Source organism: Cygnus atratus, chromosome 5 (genome assembly GCF_013377495.2).
Source record: "Cygnus atratus isolate AKBS03 ecotype Queensland, Australia chromosome 5, CAtr_DNAZoo_HiC_assembly, whole genome shotgun sequence".
Classification (NCBI taxonomy): domain Eukaryota; kingdom Metazoa; phylum Chordata; class Aves; order Anseriformes; family Anatidae; genus Cygnus; species Cygnus atratus.
This window is the reverse complement of record NC_066366.1, coordinates 52,450,712-52,476,233: the sequence shown is the minus strand read 5'-3', so window position 1 is coordinate 52,476,233 and position 25,522 is coordinate 52,450,712. Positions and strand designations below refer to the sequence as shown.

General features: G+C 39.4%; 1 protein-coding gene across 4 annotated transcripts in view; it reads left to right on the top strand.

The window, feature by feature from the left end:
* BCL11B (BCL11 transcription factor B) overlaps positions 1 to 16,898 on the top strand; it is a 90,246-nt gene extending 73,348 nt beyond the window's left edge. For all 4 annotated transcript variants that reach the window (XM_035566820.1, XM_035566818.1, XM_035566819.1 and 1 more), the window contains one exon: positions 14,887 to 16,898. In XM_035566820.1, coding sequence (XP_035422713.1) covers positions 14,887 to 16,898 — 2,012 coding nt within the window. The remainder of the gene's footprint in view (positions 1 to 14,886) is intronic.
* Positions 16,899 to 25,522: the final 8,624 nt, after the last annotated feature.

Genomic DNA, 25,522 nt, shown 5'->3' with positions numbered 1-25,522 from the left:
GAGGTCAGATAAAAACAACTGCAGTCTGATGTTCGTTTTTGTGGCGTTGATAGTTATTATTCCCAAAGAAAATAATGTCCTTTTTTATTTGCTTTTAACATTTCGCCCTTGGCATCTGTTCCATCCATTGTGGACTAACCTAGACTCTGTTCTCTGACGATGGGTTAAAGCGAGCACTTACTGAAAAGCATTCTCTACTTAATTACTTTTCCTTCTTCTGGAAGCTATTTTTTTTTTTATAGTCACATGTTAATTGTGTATTAGTAGGCCTTTCTGATTAGTTGAAAACATAATGAAACCTTTGTAAACAACAGGGAGAAAGAAGGAGAGTGAGAGCAGGGAGGGGGGAGAAAGGGACGGGGAGAAAGAGAAGTGCGAAGTGGGGGCCAGGCTGGCAGGGGGTAGGTCGGGGAGTTCTGAAAAGCACAAATAATGCTGGTGGAAATTTTTTTTTTTTTTTTTGAATGACAACTTTCCTCGCCCAAATTAATCAAGTTACTTAACGAGAAATGAGATGCATGGAGATGCAAATCGCCGCCAAGCTGCAGAAGCAGGGTGGCGAGCGTGGGCGAGTCGGGATGGTGTGGGGGGGCCACGCCGCAGCTGGCCACGAACAAGTCAGCCCTATCTATAGAGGGCATGGAGCTGAATAACGGGTTTGTTACCAGCTTTCTCTGCCCCAGCCGTAGGTAGAAATGCTGTGTTTGTTTCCCGCGACTATTTTGGCCAGATAAACGATGCCCTTGCCTCGCTAGCCCGTGTGGTTCCCACAGTGCTCCCCGTGCGCCCCCAGCTTGTACTGGGGTGGGAAACGTGCGTGCAGGGGGAGCAGGCTCAGGTGTAGGGTTCCAACACTCAAGGTAATGCCAGGGATTATTAAATTATCTGTGCTCCCCTCGGAAGAGGAGGAAAAATAATAAAAAAGAAAGAAAATAAACATTGCTTAGGACCCAAGTCAGCAACGCTTAGAGCCCAGCCAGCGCAGATCAGATTCAGTGAATCAGCTGAATCAGGCCCTCTTCTCAGAGATGATTTTTTTTTTCTTTTCCTGGAAAGCTGCTCCTTAAACACAATTCACACTGGCTGTTTTTAAAAGGACTATCCCCTGTTTGCAGCACTGGGTTTTGAACGGGCAGAGCCTCCCCCCCTCCAGCTCTCCGCCCCCACCCCCTTCTGTTGCTGCTTTAAAGAGCTGTGCTTATAGGGATTTTGCAGCTCTCCGTGTGTTATTAGAAAACGTGTGGCTGGGACGGTTAAAATGGGAGTGCTACTGTATGCAAGAGCAATGTTCACTGTAAGCAATCCAAGGAAATCCTGCCAAGGCAGTATATGAACAGCAGCCAAACAAAACACAGGCGCCTTTCCAGTGAAAACCAGCACACTTCTGCAAATAGAGGAAAAATTGACTTTCTGATTTGGAGTGTTTCTACAACTAAGAAGAATTACTACAGTGATTGTTCTAAAAATATTTTTAGGCAGCACATTCTCAAAGGGGTTGGGATGCTTAGCATTGTTTAATTATGCTTCTCTTAGGTGATCAATCTGGATTGTATAGAAATAAAATGTGAAGTTTTTAGCATCTTCTTTTAAGCCAATATTGGCATTATTTTCTGCACTGTTATAGTGGCATAAAACATCACCTATTTAAGGAGCAAAAATTGTATTTTTATCTTTGCACTTCAGGAAGTATGATCATATATTCATCTTTCGTAACTTCATAGACATAAATTGCATTTTAACCGCTTCATCTGGAGCAATCCCCAAGATCCCTGCTTCTGCAAGGGGTGGGTTTTATTTTTCATCTGAAGTATTTTATACCGTCCTCCTCCTATCTCTTGCTCCAACAACTCCTCCCTGTCCCCTGCCCTGCTCCCTTAATATTCAGACTTTTAATGCTTCTGCTCTTTTTGCTTCTTTGTTCAGCCAGTTTGGGATTTTCCTTTGCAGCACTTTGAGTCCTGTAGGAACCCTTTAGTGTAAGATGTGTCTGTAGACATTCTGGCATTCAAAAAATTCCCATAGTGATGGAAATTGAATGGGGTTCCTCGAATTTGTTTATTACCAAGAATAAATATATTATTAAAAATGTTCTGCTACTCTCAGCTACATTTTTTGCAAAGAATTCTTAATAACTGAGCTTAAATATACAGTCAATTTATCTAAAGTGAGCTACAGAAATAAGATAGATCTACAGAGAATTATTATTATTCTTTTTTACTTTCAAAAAAACCCATAATATCAACATAAGAAAAAGCAATGGAATTGTCAAGGATTAATTTCATCTTATGTATTTCTCCTATTTCAGCTGTGTTTTTTTTTTTTCCCCACTACAGATATAAAAGATACTTTACTAGCTATGTCTCCATTTATTCCGCTAATATATTTACAGCTTATAGCTGCTGTGAACTCAGTTCTCTTCTTTTAACTACACCACCACAAACAAGATTTATCCTTACATTGAAGACGGTGTCTTGAGACTAACAAATCCCAGTGTGGAAGAAGACCCTCGTGTGGAGCCCATTGAAGTTAGTGGAAAGATTCACATTGACTTTGGTGGGCTTTGTATTAGGATATTAAACATTCATTTCCTCTTCCTTTTTGGAATTTAACTGCTCATATTCAGGGTGAGATATTCTCTACTTAATAAACCTTAAAGCTGCCCTAATTTACTAAATTAACTTGTGCTGTATTTTCTATTGAGGCAAAACTTCCGAGAGGATGAAACTGTTGTATCTGCTTCCCCTAGGATCGAGCTGGGTATTTTAAGGTCTAGTTGGAATAGCTGGAAAAGGATGCACCTGTGCCCTGTACTCAGCCCCCTTTCTCCTTCCGGCACAATGCTATATTCATAGCCATTTGTAGAGAGAACAAATCACTTTATATATATCTATCTATATATCACAGACACATTGGTGTATATGTGGATGTATATATTTAAATGTATATGGGTATATATATATTTTGTTATATATATATATATGTATTTCATTATATATATAACAAAAGCTTTAGAATATAAGAATTTCTGCTTTCAATGTGAGGGATATCATGCAATGTGTTTAAAATAGGACATAGAAGTTGTGACATATGCCGTGTCAAGGCACAGCAGAGCAGTTCTGTATCTTTAAATGTTGATGCAGTGAAACCAGGTGAGGTCTGGCCCCAGGTGCTGGCTGCTGCATGCTTTGCTGAACAATTTTAAAAGGATTCAGATTGGGTAACTGAAGGAGGAAAAAGTAGGTCTTTTTCTAAATAGATTTTTTTTTGGGGGGGGGGGTGTGAAATACGTTGTAGGTTTAGTGCAATCATTAGAAAACTGATCCATTTAAGCTTCGTGCATTCCTCTGATAGCATCTCAGAATAATCCAGTCCTGACCTGGCTCCCCCTGATGTGCAGTGGTAGTTATCATGGAGCCCCAGTGATGCCAAACTGGGGGAGGATTTTGTTGAGACCATGCAGCTCGTTTCACTTGTGACTCTACACGAACACTGAATTAAGGGTCCTTCACAGAAATGCTATGAAGGGAAAGCTGGGAAAGCCACTGAAGAGGTGCTCCAAAGATTGCCTCTGCTTTCCCTGCCTGTACATCTAAAGTCTAGATGGCTTGAAAATAAACCCAGCTCCATAGAAAAGGTTTTTCCCTCATTCTTTTCAATGCAAATCCAGTTTGGAATCGTTTTACCTTCAAGTCCATCGTTCAATTTCTGTGGTCACCAGAGATGTGGCATCAAGGTGAATTTGCAGATAATTTGGATAGTGGCCCATGCTGAAGGTGTATGGCTTCTAAATCTAATTAGAGGTCTAGTTTGTTACAGGCAAAAATTATTGATACACAAGGAAGGTTTTATTCTGAGACATCTGTAGGTTGGCAGCTGTGCCAGCCATGTCTGTTCTTCTAAGTAACGAAAGCCATCCAGCCAGGAATAGCAGTGTTTTGGTGACAAGTGGTGAAAATATTGGTTGAATTGCACTAGGAAAATATTTTCATTATTTTTACTATTCCTATTCTGCAAGCAGACTCAAGATGTGTGCCTGCGTATGTCTGCGTGCACAAGTGGATGCGGCATGGAGGGAGGGCTGTTATTATTATTTTTTTTAAATCACACCTCCTTAGCATTTTGTACATATCAGCATTCTAGCAGAGCGATTTGCTAATTGTGCTGGAAGACCCACTTTAAATTCAGGAATACTAAAACTTTGAAACTGTAACATTTTGACTGGCGAGAATGACCAGTCTTCTTTTCTGTTTCGCAGGGAGCTAGTTGAAGGAAGCTGGCATTGTCGCAGAGTGAAAGCTCTGCAGAAGTGCCGCAGGTTTTTCATATGGAAATGTGAAATAATGGGGTGATTAAATAGAGCTGTATATTAAAGTACATCTGACATTAGAATTAGCATAATGTGCTCTAGCCCTAGGCTGAGTACTTTATTTGCCATCTGCGTCGGACCAAAATCCCCTGGGGAAGCGCTAAAATATTCTGAATAAACTCAGCCCGAGTTCTTATTGAGAGTAAAATACCATTTGTGGCACGTCGTATTGATTCGTCTTAATTGCGGTGCAGAAAAGAACATTCAGTTGCTGATGACTTTTGTACTCTGTGACAAGTCGGCTGGAGTTATTCTAACACTGCAGTTGGTTAACCTGAACAGACTGTCGTGCTCAGAGAAGGAGAAAACCTTATCTTCAGTAGCATAAACTACAGTATCATCTCCTGGCTTTACTCCTGCCTCTCTTGATGCAGCATCCTTTCTTTCTTTCCTTTTTTTTTTTTTTTTTAAATTCCTGAAAACAGCAGCCAACTAACTGAAGGGGAAACGGGATTTTGTTGAATCAGTCCAGGAAAATGCACGTTCTTACCTAGTTACCCTCCCCAGCCTCCCTCCCCACGCTTCCACCCCCACAGCTTCTTTAAAAAAATCCAGAAACATCTGACCAGCTTTCATCTAAGGGAGTGAAAATCAGTGGAACTTGTCCTTGAGGATCCATCTCCGGAACCATTAGTTCAAGAGATTTATTATGTATATTTTGTAAAAAGCAGTGGCTTCTCCTGTGCATAAGCCCACAGTCTTAGTCGGTTGTAATGATTTGATTTTTGTCAACTCTGCGCTCAAATAGGTTGCTGAATACCTTTGAAAAAGTGCTTATAACATGCATAAAAGATAAATATTTCATCTGAAGGAAAATACTTTGATGCTCCATGCAATTCTGTAACATTCATAAGGTCCAGTTTTTACCCTATAATTGCCTATCATTATACACAATTTACATATTCAAACATTCTCCACAAACCTTAGTCTAGCATGTTTTTATTACAAATTCAGATCAAGGGAATAACCTTTAACTTCAGAGACAAATGAGATAAATTTACAAGTGCATGTCTGCTGTTTTCTTGTGTTTTATAAATCCCTGCAGACCCGAACACTTTTGCTATAACGCCACTCAGAACAATATACATATATTACTACTTGTTTGTAGTGCTTCAGTAATGAGTCCCCTTTGTATTAGATAACCTATATAATTCAGCATCTAGGCCCTCCATAACGTCAATTATCTCCTCATAGCTAAATGTACATTCCATTAAAACAAGATTTACAGCCTTTATATTACTTCTTAGGATTGAACGTGGAGATTTTGTGGATTTAAAGAAGCAGAGATGGGAGTTAGCATTTGTTAAAGAAGCAATGAATTAAAACAAAAATGCTATTTCATTTACTAACTATGAATAGGCACCTAATACCCTTAAGAAATAGTTGTAGTAAAACAGACTGAAGTATTCCTGGGGAGAAAAAAAAAAGAAGAAAAAAAAAAAACAAGGAAATTTGTTTTCACCCTTTGGCTTTTTCTATTTTTTTTTCTTTTACTGTTTCCTGGTTTACTCTTTATTTTTCCATATATGACATGGACAATTTCCTTTACGTATCCTCCTTTAAGCTCCTATTCAGATTACTCAGAATTCCTGCTTGTAAGATGAGAAAATGGCACCTTAGAAAACTCTGTGGGAAAAAAAAAAAAAAAGAAATCCCAGCACTTGCCAGTTTTCAAACAAAACTACTTACAGGAAACCGATTTAAAGGGAAGCTGCTGGCATATTTCATATGTTGTAGAAAAGACTGACATTATTTCAAATGCATTTGAATACTTTATGCAAAAGAAAAGGCCTAAAAGTGTCCTTGAGCAGTACAAGGGTTTTTCATGAATGCAGTAAATGGGATCCTATATATAAAACCACCAGCCAGGGGTATTCCTATGGTCTTTTCATCTGTACAGTGGGTACAGTTACCCTCTTTTATTATGTTCCCCATTTTCACTGACAGTTTTCACTATTTTATGCAGTAGGTTTGTAAAGTGTCCTTACAATCTGCCAGCTGATGGTTCAAAGAAACTAACTAAAAGACACAAAGCTGTTTGGATGCTAAAGGTGGAGTCAATTGAAACAGTTGTATCACAAAGGGCTAATTTAAAAGTTAACTCATTCACTATTGATCTTTTGATATTGATTTTCCTGTTTGCTCCTTACTTTTCACACTTCTCCCTTTCTTGGTTTTATAAATTGCCTTTGTATTTTAGAATTTAACACCAATTAGAAGAAGGTGTTCAGAGATGGCAAACACGTTTTTTATCGTCTATTTTAGTAGTCCTTCTGGGTCAAAATCCCTATGTTGTGAGTCCAGTTTTTGCTATGCATTTTTCTTTCTTTTTTTTTTTTTTCTATACTAAGTAAAAGCACTTCTTACACTTCTGTAGGCTGAACATTAACTTCCAGTAAGCCACAAGCTCTGTTAAGGAGTGAGAAATTGGACGTCCAGAAGGAAGTTGCCCAAAATGACTATTGACATTTTATACCTAAAAATATAGTATTGCCATTTTGTAATGCACTAGAAATTAAACTGAGCTGTGCATTTGGCTCATTTATGTGAATCTGGCAGTACAGTTCTGAGGTATGATTAAGTCTCACAGAAAATGGGACTATTGAACACAAGCTGTATCTGCAGCCAAAGGTCACCTGTGTCCATTAAGAAGCAGGAAGCATCTGTTTGTGTTATGCATGGCTGTATTCTGCCTGCAACCTCCTTTTTTTTGTGTAAGCATAAATGCTGGGGAGGACATATAAAATACTTCTGGGGAAAGTTAAATGAAAAAAAAAATCACAACTTTTAATATTATTATATAAGCCTAGTTAAGATCCTTGTTTGTGATAACCTGGTATAACTTATGTGGAAAAACTCAGAAGGCTGCAGTGGTGGTCAGAGCTACTTTGAATTCATAGCAGGGTAATTCAAATCAGAATTTGTCTAAGAGTATGATTTTAAGCTATCAGGTGGATATCTCAGTCTTTCAAGGATTCATGCTCTTTGTTCTTGGAATTGTGAGAGGATTGGCTGTAGATAAACAGCATGACGGTGTGACTTCTTGACAATATGATTGGCAATTAATCTTTTAGATTTTCCACTCATGATAAAATAGGTTATTTTGCAAAAATATATTTATTATTACAAGAATGATAAAGAGATGACTTTCTGTTCTGCCTAAATATGATCAGCATTGCCCTCACTACTGAAAAGCACAAGTGACTTCAGAAAACAAGACAGGCTCCCCAGAGAATTTAATCCAGCAAAGACAGAGCTTGGCAGTTGGCTTTAGCATAGAAATAATTAATTGTTTAAGCATATTACTAATATTAGTGTAATATTAATATATTTCAGTAGGGGTGTTAACCAGTGCTATCGTAGATCTTTTTCAACAGGTGGAAAATGCTCTCAAGAATATTCACATTGCTAATTAAAATCAGAGCCAGGAATAAGAGGGTCTTGTGGGGTTTGTAGGTGCTCTTGGCATAAATCTTCTTGCATAATCTCTGTAGAGAACGCACAGTCCCAGTAGTCAAGGTAGGAACAGGATGGGGAAGGCTGTAAAGCACGCAGGCAGTGTGTGGGAGAAGAATACTGCAAGAAGTCGTGATTTTTGTTGTGTTTGAAGATGGCACTGGAGGAAATAGGCTATTCAAAGGACAAGGCAAGAAAAGAGAACAGGGCCAAGTATGGGATGAGACAGGATTCTGTTAGTGAGAAGTAACACTTCCCAGTTACTTCGCCTCCTTCAGACACTATTCTTTTTCCATCCACCTCTTAAAAACGTTTAATCTTTGTTTCCCTGTCACATTCTTCCCTTTCACCGACCTCATCTTGAGATTCCCCATTTCCAGATGATGACAGGCTGTATGGCCCCTCATGCTTGGGCTCTTGCAACTAGAACCTTCATCTCCTCTCCTTGACTAAGATGCACTTCGGGTCGGCTGAGCTTTACGAGAGAGTGTGGCTGTTTATCTGAGTGGAGAATTGGAGGTGCTTAGGTTGTGAGACTGCAGACATCTTGAGAGTTATAAAACACCAACTTTTGTCACCAGTTGATGCTTACTTCATGAATTGTTGGTGATAGTCCCTGTCACCCTCAGCAGGAAGTGCTGCAAGTCTCTCTCGAGCCCTTTTTTTAGAGAAGACAGTGTAGGGATGGATGCACTGTGTTAGCTCTGGGGATCGGTAGAGGAGTTGCACTTGTTTTACATCTTCAGCTTGTGTGGCTATCAAAACAAAATTAAAATGAAGAGAAGTATAAAGGGAAATGGTTCCTTTGCGTTGGGTATTTAAAACTAATGACTGGTGTTGGACTGGCAGTGATGATCCCCACTCGGTCTTGAACCTAACACCTCAGTCTCTTTAGTGAAGACTGTCAGTCCCTGTGTGAAATGGAGGTAGCAGCACTTCCAAACACCCTAAGGAATGCAGGGAGGGCAAAACTCCCCCAGAATATTGGGAGTGTTCAGCTATAGTATTCAACAGCACTCAGTCATAAAACTATGTAACTAAATGTTCTTGCTAACTTGGGTAGTTTAAATGGTAATATGGCTTATAAAACCTCTTCAGCAGAAAGACAGTGAAGGTAATGGCTTTGTTTTGGACCTATATTACAGATATTTTTACATACCTGATGATGCATTCGTTATGAACCAAAATAGTTCACACTGCAGATCCATACTGCAGGCACCTGGAAAGTATTTGGTCCTTGTCTAGGTGACCTGTCAAACGACGTAGAAGCATATATTTTCTTCAGTATGAAGCACTAAATCTTTCTAGTATTTAATGCCCTTCTCTTTAATGTCAGCTGGTCTTATAAGGTGACTTGTTAAACTAGTGTTCTCAATTATGACATTTTAATTTAATAATAATTCAATTAAAGGTGTGTTTTTTATGGAGCATCTACGCTACCTTTATTGGTATTATTAGAGTAACCATCATAATAACAAGGAGTAATTATTTAAATGCTCATTAAAAATCAAGTGGGAGAAGAGAGTAACATTGGTGGAAGGACTGTAGGAACCTGATACATGTCTGTTCCTGAGTGCTACAATAAAAATTGTCCTTTCTTTAAAGCTTCCAAGTTTCTACTTTTCCTGAACTTCTAAAGCTGCAGTAAAGCAGCATTAAAATTCCTTAACATTTTTATTGCTGCTTTTGTAACTTTGTAAAGGGAACCAGAAACATTACCCGGAAAGTATTGCTAGAGGTAAAGAATGGCAGTAGTTATGTGGACCTGACGTGGTACCCAGTGCAGCCTCTCCTGGCAGGGGCTACGGGTGGGTGATTAAAAGTCGGGGGGAGTTCATTCTCTGTTAAAGCTAATGCAATTATTCAGGCATGCTGAGGGGAGGCTTTGTAAGGCACTGGATGTCACTGTAGCCCAGCAGAAAATAATGAATTCTTAACAGTTCTTATCTCACACTGATTATTGTTTATGGTATCCAGAATAACTGAGGATATTTTGAGGGAAATTTATCTCCAGGGCAAAGGCGCTCAGCATTCAGGGTGTACAGAAAGTCATGTACCAACTGGGCAGGGAAGATCTGTGTATCACTATGTGATACAAGCCAGACTGCAGAGGACAGATAAGTCAGGGAATTCATGCTGCCTGTTGCAGTGGGATGAATGTCCACAGATCCAGGCTACTCTTGTTCTGGGTTGGGCAAACCTACCTGTGTGTTCTTAGTGCCCTCCACAAGGACAGAATTTGGCAAGCAGAATCCAAATTTAGCTTTGTTTTGTGCTGTTCATGAAACAGAAAAAAAAAAAGTTCATTATGGCTTTGACATTTTGAATGGAATATAATCTGTCATGCAGTAATGGAGGGAACACGTTTTAATATTTCTGGAAGAGACCATCTTATGTCACAATAAGCAGAAAAGGTGAGTGTTCAATAAATTTGTAGTTTATAATTACCTACTTTGGGAGAAGATAGTAGGGAGGTTTTAATCTACCAGATAAAAACCTAAAAAGATCTAATAGCTGGCAGTTGAACTCAGAAATTTGAATCAGAAAGACGACAGCTTTTTTTAACACTGAGGATAGTCAACCATTGGCACAGACTACCCAATAGACAGGCACGGTAGATTCCCTCCCGGCTGATATTTCCAAATTGAGCTGGGGGAAGGGGTTGCTAAAAGACATGAACTGGCTCAACTGCAAATCACTGGGCTGGATGTTATCTGTATGGCCTATGAGAAGAAGACTAAATTGTTTCCTGTGTTTTTCATGTCCATGTAGGTAGGACACAATATTACCATCTTAAATTGCAGGAAGAAAGGTTTAGATTAGGCAACTGGGCAACCTTCATATAGTAAAGAAGTGAGAGAATGCGATAGACTTAAAAAAGTTATAGACTCTCCATCTGAGTGGCCTTTGAAGTGGGGTAATTGAGCATCTATCATGGGTATGAACAGATGCAAAGATATGGACATCCCTTGGCCCAGGAATGGGACCAGAGTAACCTTTAAGGCTATTAAGGTCCTTTACTTCTTTAATTTCAAGGTCCTTGCTAGCATTAAAGTCAAGATTTCTGAATCTGTACACTGGTATCTCAGTAGGATTCAGCCCTACAAACCTGTGAGGTGTCTGAACTCCAGTGATAGTACTTTATTTAGTGCAGTCTTAAAGCCACCACTGCCAACATACTCAGGGTTTGTGGCCTGGATGTCTCATCATACCTTCCCACAACATAAAGATAAAAAAATTATACTTGAGCCATTGGTTGCTAAAATCAAGCCTATTTACAGACTGGAGGGTTGAATCCATGTGCAATTCCTTGAATGGTGTTAATGAAGTCTTGGCTTGTGCTTAACTTTAAGCACATGAATAATTTCATCACTATCCAACAGAGCACTTCAGCCTGTGCTTAAGTTTCTCTGGTGTTGATTACTCCCATGCTTAATGTCAAGCACATGCTAAAGCAATAAAGACTACACATGGCAAAGCCTATATGACTAGTTGTCATAAAGTGGTATTTAGACAGACTTCAGTGCAGGTGGCTAGGGATTAAGATAGCCATATATCAAAAATAGCCTTATAACAAAGAGTTTTATAGTGTAGGTGCATTGCATTATTAAATATAAGGATCATTCTTGAGCAATACGTGGCTGTTTCTGGGCATGTTTAAAATATTTAGTAAGTTTTTGAATATAAAAATGTTCGGAGTGGATCTTCAAAGACTTTTTGACATTGTTCTGTTCTTAAAAGTGAGCATCTATACTGCTCAGGGCAACTTCTAGGCAAGATAACCATGAAGTGAAAATATGGAAATAAATGTTTTCTTTTTCTTTTCTTTTCTTTTCTTTTCTTTTCTTTTCTTTTCTTTTCTTTTCTTTTCTTTTCTTTTCTTTTCTTTTTATTTTTTATTTTTTAAAGGAGGAGTCTGGGGAGAGTCTTTGAGGGTTTTGAAAGTCTCTCTCTCTATATATATATATACATACATATATATATGTATACGTACACACAGGCACACACACAAACACTCATAGAGCAGTCAGAGGTTGGTAGCCAGGCAGCCTGCAGTTAATTTTGCCGTTGTGCAGGGGTCTCTTGAAGATGAGTGTTTAGGAGCATAAAAGCTAAAAAAAAGCAAAAAAGGAAGAGAAAGTTGTTCTACGACTTCTAGCTTGTAAATCTTACATCACTAATAGCACTAATTTGCTCTGTTTGAAAGAAAACTAAAAAGGAGAGGGTTTACTTTGCTCACTTGGATTTCATGGAGGTGAAGTTTTGGAGAACAAAACAAAACATCTCAGTTCCTCATAACATGTAGTAGCAAGAATCCAGCCAGCTGCCATTTTGAGTGTAATTTTTTTAATCAGCCATTTCAGTTTTAGATTGGCCTTGATCTTCAGCCTGCTCAGGAATTCTTCTCTTTACGTATGTGCCACTGCTGAAGTAAACGTGTTGCTGTTGTTGCAGTATAATGCACAGCTGCTTTCTTCCTCCTGTCAGCTCTTGAGCTAAGCAAGGAGAATGCATGCACACACACTCACATGCTTTATTTTTTAAAGGGGGGGAAAAAAAAACAAAAAAAAACAAAAAAAAGAAAACACACTGTGACTTTAAAAATGAAAGAATCGAACAGCTGTGGGTAATAAATAGATTAATTAGAGTGGATAAAATGAAGGTGAAGGGTGCAGAGCACTCTTTAATTTGAAGATATATGACCTTGTAAGATGCTGCACTTCATTTGCTATTAGATCACACTTCAGAAGGGGCTTTATTAAAATCTATTCTAGGGTGAGCTGAGGTAAAACATATTGTTAAAAAAAGCTTTTGACAGAGTATGTTATATACTTTAGTCTGCTTCAGTGATTTCTGTCACTTTTTATACTACACATGTTGCCGGGCAAGAAAAGTTAAACGTCTAGACATTTTCATCATATTTCTGTAAGAAACAGAAATTTAAATATTTGAAGTAATAATGGGAGCATTTACTGTTGCTTTGGCTGCAGAGCTGACATAAAACTCCCTAACTGCCTGAGTGCTGAGTAGATTTTAAGGGATAATGTATCAGTTCCTTTCAGTGTTTGTATGTAGCTTTCATTAGTGTCAATAGCAGTTATGCGCATTTTTTTTCCAAGCAGAACACAGCTCCCAAACTTGTTTTTTTCTTCAGTAGTGGTTGCTAGAGATTAATCAGAACAACTGAGCGCATCCGGTGTGACGCGGCATGAAGGACCTGGGTGTGGGGGTGTGTCAGTCGGACATGCCCGTGGCGTTGGGCAGAGTTTTTCTTGGCTGTGGACACCTGGGTTCTCTGAAATCAGGGTCTGAAGCTGCTATCCACAGCAACAGCCCTGTGAAATCAATAGGAGTGGGAGGAACTGCACCACATTTATCACATACCTTTGTATATAAGTCCCAATCTGATAGATGCTTGTTCTTTTACGCCTTTGTGGATGTTCATTGGTGATAAGATTAGATAGACTGACAGGCTGATAGGTAGGCAGATAATCCCCTAGTCTCCTTGTCTAGGGTTTTGTAGGTTTTGTTAGCAGCAGCCATTCCCGCAACAGCTAGAAGAGGAGAATTCAGCCAGCAGCAATCCTTCCTCTCCTGGTGTGCCCCAGATTTAATTTTTTTTTTTTTGACTGCTATGAGTCATTTCTCTTCACAAAGGTAGTTTTGATGATACAGTTGTGCTCACCTTATAAACTTTTCCCTTTTCAAACTCAAGCAATGGCCTGCTCTGAATCGCACTTCCCTATCTAGGCATGGGCTGTACAGCTCAGCTTTGGACCCGCACTCTGGTGGGGAGGCTGGGGGGCTTGGGGTGCTACACAGACATGGAGGGGAGCCAGGTCCAGGTTTTGAACTTGCAAGAAGTTCAGTGCATTTAGATACAGTGGGATCAAAATGCACGCTTTCATGAACAAACAAACTGTCCAGCAAAAAATTACTTGTAGATTTTCCAAAGTGGGGAGTTGTTTTTCAGGATGCCTCTCCCTTGTTTTAAGAAAAAAAATAAATCCTGTATCATGATGTTCAGGTTGACAGGTATTTATAAATTTATCACAGTCTTTCAGAGGCATAGAAAAAGGGTTGGGGGTGTGCGTGTGGGGAAAGTGCTTTTTGAAGATAGCACATAGTTTATATTGTGCCCGGGACTGGAATTTTCTAGCTAGCAAAATTATGACTGTAGCACAGACTTGTCCACACCTGTCCTTTATGTAAAGCTGAATCAAGGTTAAAGGAATGCTTTCCACCTTTATGCAGTTGTTCAAAGAGGCTAGAAAGGCAAACAGAACAATGTTTCTGGCTCCAGTGAGCGTTAGTGTATTGGAGGGCAGGCTCAGGCTCAGAAATTCTCAGGACACAGTTGAAGCACGGCCCGACATTTGTTACTGTTAATTGCAACTGTGCTGTCGGCTTTGATTACCGGATGTTTCATTGAGTGGCTTCTTGGTGTTTTGGAAAAATAATATCAAAGTGGCTTATGCAAGGGTACATTTTCCAAGCTCCTGTTGACTTAGATAGGACTTGTGCAGCTAAATACTTACATAGTATTTTAAAAATGGAAGTGCTGGCATGACTGAAGCATGTATAAATTAAATTCAGCAAGATCTCAGGGGACTGGTGCGTGAAGTATATAAAAATATAAAATGAAAGAGTGAAAATGATGCTGAAGCTCCTTGCAGGTGCCCCATAAAACATACTATACCGCATTTTCTTTGACTTTCACATGTAGCCATAAATCCCTTGAAACAAATTCCTTTTTGTGGAATAAACATGTGAAAGGATTTGGATCCTCATGCATCATAAAAGGTTTTATTTGCAAGTTGGAGGATATAAATGTATATAGCACCGGTGCGTATGTGTGATATTTGTCATACATGTTAAGTGAATAAGTGTGGTGAGTAAATGTGCTGTTCAACAATTTATATCAGTCAATACATTGCAATTAAGTCCTTCTTTCAGAAATGCCAAGGAGGAAATGTGTTAGCAAAATAAAGTGCATGCCAACTGTATTTAAATGTTCTCCGCTGTATTATTTTTTGAGTGTTCTCTCTGTTTTTCTTTTATAGGTAAAGATGAGCCTTCAAGCTATATTTGCACAACATGCAAGCAGCCTTTTAATAGCGCTTGGTTCTTGCTTCAGCATGCCCAGAACACACATGGATTCCGCATCTACCTGGAAACAAGCCCTTCAAACAGTTCCCTTACTCCACGCATCACCATCCCTCCTCCTCTGGGACCAGAGACTGTTGCACAGTCCCCGCTGATGAATTTCCTTGGAGACAACAACCCTTTCAATCTTCTACGGATGACAGGACCAATCTTGCGTGAACACCCAGGCTTTGGTGAGGGTCGGCTCCCAAACACGCCTCCACTGTTCAGCCCACCACCTCGTCATCATCTGGATCCACATCGCCTTAGTGCCGAAGAAATGGGGTTAGTTGCCCAGCATCCCAGTGCCTTTGACAGAGTTATGCGTTTAAACCCCATGGCAATTGAGTCCCCAGCGATGGATTTCTCCAGAAGGCTTCGAGAGCTGGCAGGAAACAGTTCCACCCCTCCACCAGTCTCGCCCAGTCGCACCAACCCTATGCATCGCCTGTTGAATCCTTTCCAGCCGAGTCCTAAATCACCTTTTTTGAGCACCCCGCCACTGCCCCCCATGCCCCCCAGCAGCACTACGCCTCCCCAGCCTCAGGCCAAGAGCAAGTCCTGTGAATTCTGTGGGAAAACATTCAAGTTCCAGAGTAACCTTATTGTCCATCGGCGCAGTCACACAGGAGAAAAGCCCTACAAATGTCAGCTCTGTGACCACGCTTGCTCCCAGGCCAGCAAGCTAAAGCGTCATATGAAAACGCATATGCATAAAGCTGGCTCCATGACAGGCAGGTCAGACGATGGACTGTCCACCACGAGTTCCCCTGAGCCAGGCACAAGTGAACTCACTGGAGAGGGACTGAAACCCGGTGAGACAGATTTCAGGAACGAGAGCGATCCTTCCCTGGGCCATGACAATGAAGAAGAGGAAGAGGAGGAGGAGGAGGAAGAGGAGCTGGAAAATGAGAGCAGGCCAGAGTCAAGCTTCAGTATGGACTCAGAGCTGAGTCGTAACCGAGAAAATGGCTCCAAATCGCTGCCGGACGAGAAGTCCCTCGTCCTAGGAAAAGTTATAGAGAATGTAAGTCTCGGTGCCATCCAGCAATACAACGACATGCTAGCTGAGAAACAGAAGAGGAGTAGCTTCATGAAAAGGTCTTCTGACCAGCGAGACTTGTGTCCTCGAGACCTCTGTCCGAGAGATACAGGTGATGAAGACTCGGTGGTAGGAGAGCTGGACCGCACCGAGGAAGGGACGGTCAATGGAAGAAACTTTGGCCCGGGTGAGCCCTTCCCAAACTTGTTCCCTCGCAAGCCGACACCTATCACGAGCCCCAGTTTAAACAACTCGTCTAAAAGAATAAAGGTTGAGAAAGATTTGGACTTGCCACCAGCAACAATAATACCTTCCGAAAACGTTTACTCCCAGTGGCTGGTAGGGTACGCAGCATCTAGGCACTTCATGAAGGATCCGTTTCTAGGATTCACAGACTCCCGACAATCCCCCTTCGCCACCTCTTCCGAGCACTCATCGGAGAACGGGAGCCTGCGTTTCTCCACCCCACCGGGGGACATGCTGGACGGGGGGCTCTCAGGGCGCAGCGGCACGGCCAGCGGAGGCAGCACCCCCCACATCAGCGGTCCGGGCCCCGGGCGACCCAGCTCGAAGGAAGGGCGCAGGAGCGATACATGTGAGTACTGTGGCAAGGTCTTTAAGAACTGCAGCAATTTGACGGTGCACCGTCGGAGCCACACTGGAGAGCGGCCTTACAAATGCGAGCTCTGCAACTATGCATGTGCCCAGAGCAGTAAGCTGACGCGTCACATGAAAACGCATGGCCAGATAGGGAAGGAGGTCTACCGCTGCGACATTTGCCAGATGCCCTTCAGTGTTTACAGCACCCTGGAGAAACACATGAAAAAGTGGCATGGAGAACATTTGCTGACAAATGACGTCAAAATTGAGCAGGCAGAAAGAAGCTAAGCCCCCCCACACCCCCACCCGCCCCGTCCCTTCCCCTCCCTCCCCCCCGCTAGGTTAAATTTCAGGGGTCTAGGTAACATTTTATTTGTACAGTTTAACTATTGCCAACTGAGAAAAGATGACCTAACTTGCCTCCGTAAACATAACTTAGCATAACTATGGTAGGTGCCAGACTTTGGCACTTAAATATAACCTGTGTCTACAAAGTTCTATTAAACCCGAGGGTTGATTAAGGCAGTAAAAATTGTGGAGCCTTTTAACTGTGCAATAATTTCTGTATTTATTGGGTTTTTGTAATTTTTTGGCATGTGCAGGTACTTTTTTTTATTCTTTCTGTTTAAATTTCTTTTAAAATTTTGTTGGGTATCCCTTTTTAATTTTACCCAGTCGTAGCCTGAGATTACTTGCATTGTAGGGGTGAAACATATCTTTTTAAATTATAATTTTTGGGCCGCTGCTTTGTTGAAATTTAAGCTAAGCATGTGTAATTTCTTGTGAAGAAGCCAGAATTTTAACAGAGATCTTTCTTTCTTTCCAAATCCTCCCCCCACCTCCTTTTTTTTCCTTTCCTCTTTTAAATAACCTTGAAGATTAGTGAAAACAAAATTGTACAGCGGATAACAATCTTTAAAATTAGCACTTTCTTTTGGAATTGGGTGGATTATGTAGCACTGACAATGTCACTAACGACAGAGGCCTTTTATAGATGGATTTCATCATTAAAGTCACGCCAGCTAAAAAGACATAGGTGCAGACGGCAGCTACATTCAGAAAAGAGTACCATTCTTAATTGTGCATTATTACAAGATAGTTTCTTCTTGTTGTTAAAGCTATGGCAACAGAATGGTGCCATTTTGTCACTTTTGTTTTTTTTTTTCCCTCCTTCTTCCCCTCCTGCCACTTTTCATAGAGACAGTAAAAGTACATCTCAAGTATTGTAATATTCTTTTCAAACCTCAGAGGAGCCAAATGCCATCTTTTTTCATTTTAAACTGCACAAACATATTTCTGAGTCCAGGACGTCTGTATGTGCCTCTCCTTTAGACCAGATTTGCTGTAGTTGAAATAATTACTAGAGGATGGGCAAGTGGCAATTTCTCAGTGAACAGTCTCAACTCATAGTCATTTGTTTTGTGAATGGAAATATCAGAACTATCTTCTATGATGTACAATGGCATTATTATAAGGAAAGGAAAAAATAAATTATAGTTGATCTACCTATCTTGGCAAGATTCTGCTCCTACTGAAGTCGTTAAGAGTTTTCCCATTGACTTAATTAGGAACAGAAGTTAGTTGTATTATAAGAAAAGCATTATGACAGAAAAAAAAATAAAGAAAAGAAAAATGCACCTGCTTTACTTTCAAATTTTAAATTTTTCAAAGCCCATTATGACTAATATTAACAAACAGTGGACAATTATGGTTAGAGATTTTAATTATGTTGACCCGCACTTTAAAGCTTTTGTTTGTGGTTAAGAGAAAAATGGCTTCTCAACAAGAAATTACATCATATTCTTCTACTTGGCCCAAAGGTGGGTTAAACTGTAAGGGAACAGCTGAGATTAAGTGTCAGTGTTGCTAAGCATGGCATTCACAATACTGGCACTATAAAGAAAAATAAATAAAAATAATTTATTGGACAGTTTTTCTACTGCCATTCAATTTGACGTGAGTGCCTTGAAAACTGATCTTCCTATTTGAGTCTCTTGAGACAAATGCAAAATGTTTTTGTGAAATGAAAAGACTTTTAAAAAAAAGTAAAACAAGAAAAGTACATTCTTTAGAAAAAAAGAGCCACATTTACTTAAAAAAAAATTACTGGTTGAAGATAGTGGACATGAAAATGCCATAAGACCCAATCAAATGAAGATGTATACCCAGCACAACTTCGGACATCCATTAGCTGAATTATTCTCAGCCTTTTTTTTTTTTTCAGGACAACGCTGCTTAGGAAATGGAATGGAAATGATTTACTGCTGAATTAAAACTCAAATGACACAAATTACAAGTTGTTATCATTGAATGAGAAAAAACAATTCAGGAACAACGGCTAATTTTTTTTAAAAGTTAAATTTAGTGCACTCTGTCTTAAAATACGTTTACAGTATTGAATACATACAAGGGTAAAAAAGAAATTGTGTGTATGTGTGTTTGAGCAATCTTTTTTTTTTTTTTTTCAAAGTTTGCTTAATAGGTTATTAAAAAATGCCATAATGGCCATGTGTATATTGTTTTCTTTTGGTGACGGGGTTTTAGTATATATTATATATATTAAAATTTCTTGATTACTGTAAAAGTGGACCAGTATTTGTAATAATGGAGAATGCCTGGGCATTTTACAAAACCAGAAAGAAAAAAAAAAAAACCTTTTCTTTTTTCCTTGAAAATGTTGCAGTAAAATTTAAATGGTGGGTCTATAAATTTGTTCTTGTCACTGTAACTGTAAAGTCTTGAGTTTTAGTAAATTTTTTTCTGCCTTGGGTGTTGAATTTTTATTTCAAAAATGTATAGAATCTTGTATTTGGGGATTAAAAGGTGATTGCTACACCATGTAGAAAAAGTATGTAGAAAAAAGTGCTTAATATTGTTATTGCTTTGCAGAAAAAAAAATCACGTTTCTGACCTGTACCTATTTTTCTCTTTTTTTCTCCCCCATTCCTCCTTCCCTTCCCCTTCTGGAATGGATATTGATATTGGTTGATTCATATGATGTAGGCACTTGCTGTATTTTTACTGAAGCTTGTAATTTTTTAACTGTACGCTTGTCCTTTTAAAGGGATTTAATGTACCTTTTTGTTAGTGAATTTGGAAATAAAAATAAAAACAAACAAACAGGCTGCCATAATATATTTTTTTAATTTGGCAGGATAAAATATTGCAAAAATAAAAAAAAATTTGTATGTGAAGTCCTTATTGTACAGGAAAAAAGGGGGTTGTTAGACGACCTTTGAGTAAAAGAAACAAAACAAAATAATTAAGTGCTTTTTTATTTTTATTTTTTTTGTTGTTGTTGTTCAGAAATAATTTTAGTTGTATATATAATTTTTATTTTTTTTTGTCAGAAATGGCCTACAAAAAAGTGCTGTTCCCACAGGGCTCTAAATAACTTCAAAGTTGCCTGGACCCCTTGCATCAAGGTTTTACCAGGTATGGTTGAACCAGGCTGGATGGTTATTGCCTATTCGTGAGAAATGAAATCCAGTTTCCATAAAGGTGTCTGAGGTGACATCCCACAGCTTCCCTGCAGGTTCAAGAGAGAGAGAGGAGATCCCTCCCTCCCCCAAAAAGAAGATGTCCAACACATCTTCCCTCTCCCGGCTACCCCACTCACTGCTCCCTGCCACTGCCCTCTGGAAGAAAGGCATTTTATAACAAAAAATGAGAGCTGGCGCATCCACTTTGACACAGGTAAAATGATCCGCTGTCGGTACAGTTGTGACCGGGTTGAAGTAAAATTGGTCCAGGCACAGTCCTCCTCTTCCCTGTCAGAACAGGACCTACTCCATGTACAGGTCTTGCCAGTCCATGTTATTAGCTGCTTTGCTGCTGTTCACTCCGAGTTGTACATTCCATAAATTTCTGAATATTTGAGGGACTGGGATGAAATTCTGTGCCTTTTGATGTCTCTCTTCTTTGCTGTTCTTTCTCTCTCTCTCTCATGCTCTCTCCCTTTTGGGTCGAGGGGAAGACAGGTGGCAGAAGAGGCACTGATGCTCTAGTGAAGGGGAGAAGGAGAAAGTGCTCACCGCCCTTGCAGGAAATGACAGTAAAACTAAAACAAACAAAAAGAATTTCCATGCCAAATTCTTCTGCAGCTTTCATCAGTGCAGAATGGCTGGAGCAATTGGAGAGGCATGGGTGTGACAGCAGGGAGAATTTGGTCCAGCTACCTAACAGATATGTCTTCCTGGCTCGAGCAACCTACCCTTAAGACTTCTGGACAAATTTTGGATCTCAATTAAACTGATAACAATCAGGAATTATTCATCACTCTTAGTGCTGGATTACTCCAGCTCAGCTGAGGCAGGAATCTGATCCCTTAAAGGCATATTTTCACTTTTTGGTGAAAATTCAGAACTCTGACATTTGTATAGAACCAGAGTCATATCACAGAATTCAGCAGAATGCCCTGGACGTACATCAGCGTAATGAAGATCAGAAGTTAACAGTCCGCTTATCAATGTTTTCAGTCCATGATTCTTTGCTTTAAGAATTAATTCACCTTTCATTTTAGTGTAAGCTGCTTAGGAACTCCAGTCTCCCTACTTTTTTTTTTTTTTTTTTTTTTTGTTAATCCAGGATAGCTAACACCAGCAGTTGTCTAGTCTTGTGACTTAGACTACTGAAACTAAAAATAAGTCACCCCAAAAGCACAAAGGTTGTGTTTCTGCAGACTGTAGTGATATAGTGGTAATGAAATGGCCCTCCTTTTCTTCTTGCTTAGGAGAACTGTAGTTTACTAGGCCATAAGCACAATATAGCATAGATGTAAAATAGCTAGAATGCTGCCATAGTTCTCTTCACAATTTTATTTTATTTTTTAATTATTATTATTATTTCAAGGTTGAATTTATTACTTGCATTGTGTCTAATCCTGCTGCCTTTGAAGTCTGGATCAAAACTCCAGATGACTTCCTTGGCAACAGGACAGGCCCAAGAACCTGGTTTGAAGAAGAAAAATACTTATTTTTAAGGAAAGGTTCAAAAAATCAGCATTTCATCCCAGTCCTATGTAAAAGACAGTCCAAGGTTTTGTTTATCACAGGCAAACTCATTTTTATGGTGCTCTTTGTATTTTAGAACTGCAAAGCAAAGTAACATTGATTTAAGTTGTTTGCATTTGTACCGGCAAGGCAAAATATTTTTATTACCTTTTTCTATTACTTATTGTATGAGCTTTTGTTGTTTACTTGGAGGTTTTGTCTTTTACTACAAGTTTGGAACTATTTATTATTGCTTGGTATTTGTGCTCTGTTTAAAAAACGAGAGCACTTTTTTTTTTTTTATTATGGATAAAATGTTGAGATGGCTGGAGGTCATTTCAATATGGCTTAGTGAAATATTTATTGTTCCTTTTATTCTCTGTACAAGATTTTTGGCCTCTTTTTTTTTTCCCTTATTGTCACAATGTTGAGTTCAGCATGTGTCTACCATTTCATTTGTACGCTCGTTCAAAACAACGTTTGTTCCAGTTTCAAGTTATAAAAATAAATTGGACATTTGACTTGATCTCCAAATCTTGTCTTTCCTGTTTTTTTTGAAATTGAGGGGTGGGAAGGGAAAAAAAGCAGCAGAAGGAAGTGAGGAGTTAGAACTTCAGTATGGTTGAAAGATCCTGTGCAGTGTTTTCTGTCAGTTCTTGTGGGGGTCCATCAGTAGAGAAGTCTTGTTTGGGGAGGACACGTAAATGTGACGTTAAAAGTACACTTAAATGCTGCTTATGTTTCTTGGAGCTAAAGACCTCCCCCCTCTGCACACCCCTTAGCCACATAGGCATCTTGAGAGAAAATTGTAGAATAATCCTTTAAACAGTCAAATTTCTTATGCTAGCAGTCATATGCACCTAAGTTGGTTAATGTGTTTTGCTTCTTTGATGCCAACGTAAATGGGGACAACAATCACTGATATAACCAGGAGCTGAATTTGGGCCACAGACTGTGTGCCATTATATGAGAAGCACTGCAATACAACTTCAGTTTCACATCTGCTCCTCCTCCTCAGCTAGGGACAAAGGCATGCACATTTACAGGCAGAATTGTGCACAATTTGCAGTTTGAGGATAAGAGCTGACAGCTACAGGCAGTTCACTGTCCTGATACTCTTTATCAAGCCAACCTGTTAGCGGCAAATGAATGGAAATCTTAAATGAGAGAATTGTATTCAAACAATTATTGGAAAGCTCAGGAAAGATGTGGAGTGCCGGAGACCAGATTCTGATTTCCTGGAGGCCTTGGTCCAACAAACCATGTAACAGGCTTGTGATTCAAAGCAGGTGGGTAATTGAAATTCATTTCAAAGGAACTGCTCCTGGACTTTAAAGTATTTGGCTCAACTCAGAAGTCAGGAGGGGAAGCTCAGTGGTTTGTGCTACAGAAGAGCTCCTACAGATGGTCCCTTCCTGATCTTGGGCTCCCTGAATCTACAATCTAAATTTAGGTATGTGTGTAAGTGCTTTGCTGGATCAAGGCTTCAGAATGATATAAAAGTTACAGTCTTTGAAAAGTTGCACTCATGAAAAACCAGTGAAAATGAAATCAGAACCCAACTTTGGCAATTACGTTGGGCTATAGTTCACGCTGTAGTTTCCCAAATGCCATGTTTGTTTTGAATGCACTCTGCAGCGATCTATAGAGGCTGTTGCATGCTACTTCTAAATTGTGTACAGTTTGCATTTGGAAGGGGTGTTTTTGACATGCCATGAACATGACTTAAGGGAGCTTTACATGAGCTATGTCATTTCATTATCGCTGAAGGTGTTGCAGGGTTTGCAGATGTGGCCGTGGTGTTTTAAGATCCAGTGGCTCCTGCTGTACATTCTGGCCATGGGCAGGCGGGTTTTTGGGAACAAGGGAACTTTTTTTCCATCCACTGCCTCTGCTAGGGCAGGTGGTATCTGCCCAGAAAGAAGAAGCATGGGCGGCTTGGCAGTGGTAATGCCTTAAATCATCACTGTTGGATCTGCTAGAGCTTGTCTGTCAGAGTGCTTATCACTCATACATATTGAGCATGAGGGAAAAAGCAGAATCAGGCCCTTTTGACAGAGGAAATGTGAGAAATGACATAAACAAGGCTGCAAACAAATGAGTCTTTTTGCAGCATCCTCGGGTTAGATGCTCCTGTTTCACACGTTTGTGTAACCCAAGAAGAACTCTATTATATTCAGTAAAGGAACAATGTTTAGAAGAATCTTTGTGAAATCCAAATCAAATTAATGGAGTTCAAACTTTGATATGAGATGAGAGGTACTTTAAGTCAACATTAAAATCATTATAATGAAGGAATGTGTTATGAAGGTGATTTGATTTCTCAAGGGCCTTATTCCTCACACCAGTTCTGCACCATATTACTTCTTTGGATTCAATAGATTTACTCTCCATTTACATAAGTATGCCTTGGACTGAATCTGGGTGAGTTGATTTACATAGAAGACCTTTAAATAAATGATAAGAACATATAAGAGAATAGCAGTGACCATTAAACTCTATAATCAAGAAGCTGCTACCTCAAAGTGAAGTCAAAGAGTAACCCTGTCAAAGGACAGAAACACACCATGTGATCCATCTGTCCAATTAGAACAGCTTGAAAACTGAGTACTCAAAATGAAAGGCTTGTGAACAGACCAATAATTATACACCAAAATCATTCAGGAAATAATTCTGAATAATGGATATATTTGAGAAAATTGTGATCTATTTGCAGACAACTTGTAAGCAAAAAAGAGGCAACATTTGCCTAATAGTTGATTTGCTCTGAATTATTCTCCTAGCTCAGCTAAACACTGACCTTTAGTTACTCAATGACAACATGTATTTCACTGTCTGACAGATGACAGACCGCTCTCTCCAGTAAGGGATCACACATGTTGGAGGTGGGAAAGACCTGTTCACTCCTTTTGCCTATCCAATACTGATGCAAGATGAGTCCTTTCAGGACATTTCCTAAGCACAGTTTTATGCAGAACAGAATCAGATATAATTCTGTATCTACCCATTGAAAAAAACACTGGAATGTAAAAAAAGATTCTTCATCCAGTTTTGTCACTGTCTGTTTCCCCATGGGTTTAATCATGGAATTTAACAATATGGTATTACATTTATTGAAAGCGGACACATGCCTCAGGGCTTGGTAGGACTGTAGTTTGAGGGTGAAGCTAGTTCCAAAAAATATGGTTCTAATTCTTATACTTCCTATACTAATCAGGAGCCCATTGCATTATACAGACAATGTACTGTTTTACAGATTGCTTTTTTTTTTTTTTTTTTTTCCTGCACAGAAGTTAGACATTGGTTTGGTTTTATTTGTACCTTTTTATTTATTTCTTAATCTGTCAGGACACCTGTGAAATACCTCTTCTGCAAGTGAAGACCACATGCATATTTTCATGTAGAGTTGGCAAGTGCCAGTGCTGATTATGGTGGAAGCCATAGGTGTCGTCAAAATACATCAAACCTAATGAAAATGTGAAGGAAAACAATCATGTTTTAAGGATTTCTATATTCATCCACAAGCCAGCAAAGAATTACAATAATAAAGAAAACTACATGTTGCTCTTAAAAAGGCTTGTAAGCATGAAGAATGTATGTCCAGTGACTAACAAGTTATGTGTGTACATGCAGAAGCTATGTGTATAACTCTGAGTACATAACTTTAGATTAAAATTTCAAGTGAATCTGTAGAAAGCTACAGTACAATATTGATTTCATTTGAATTGCTCCTAATTAGCTGAGAGAAGTATAACTAAGGCAATTTACACCCACAGCACTGTATCCTCAAGACTGCTTGTTTCTTTATCAAAGTTGATGTAAAATGGATATTGCATTGATAAATGAGGATCCCATGCATCCTCTTCAAAAGTCACAATTGGAGTAGCCATTGCACATGTGACAAATACCCATATAACATTC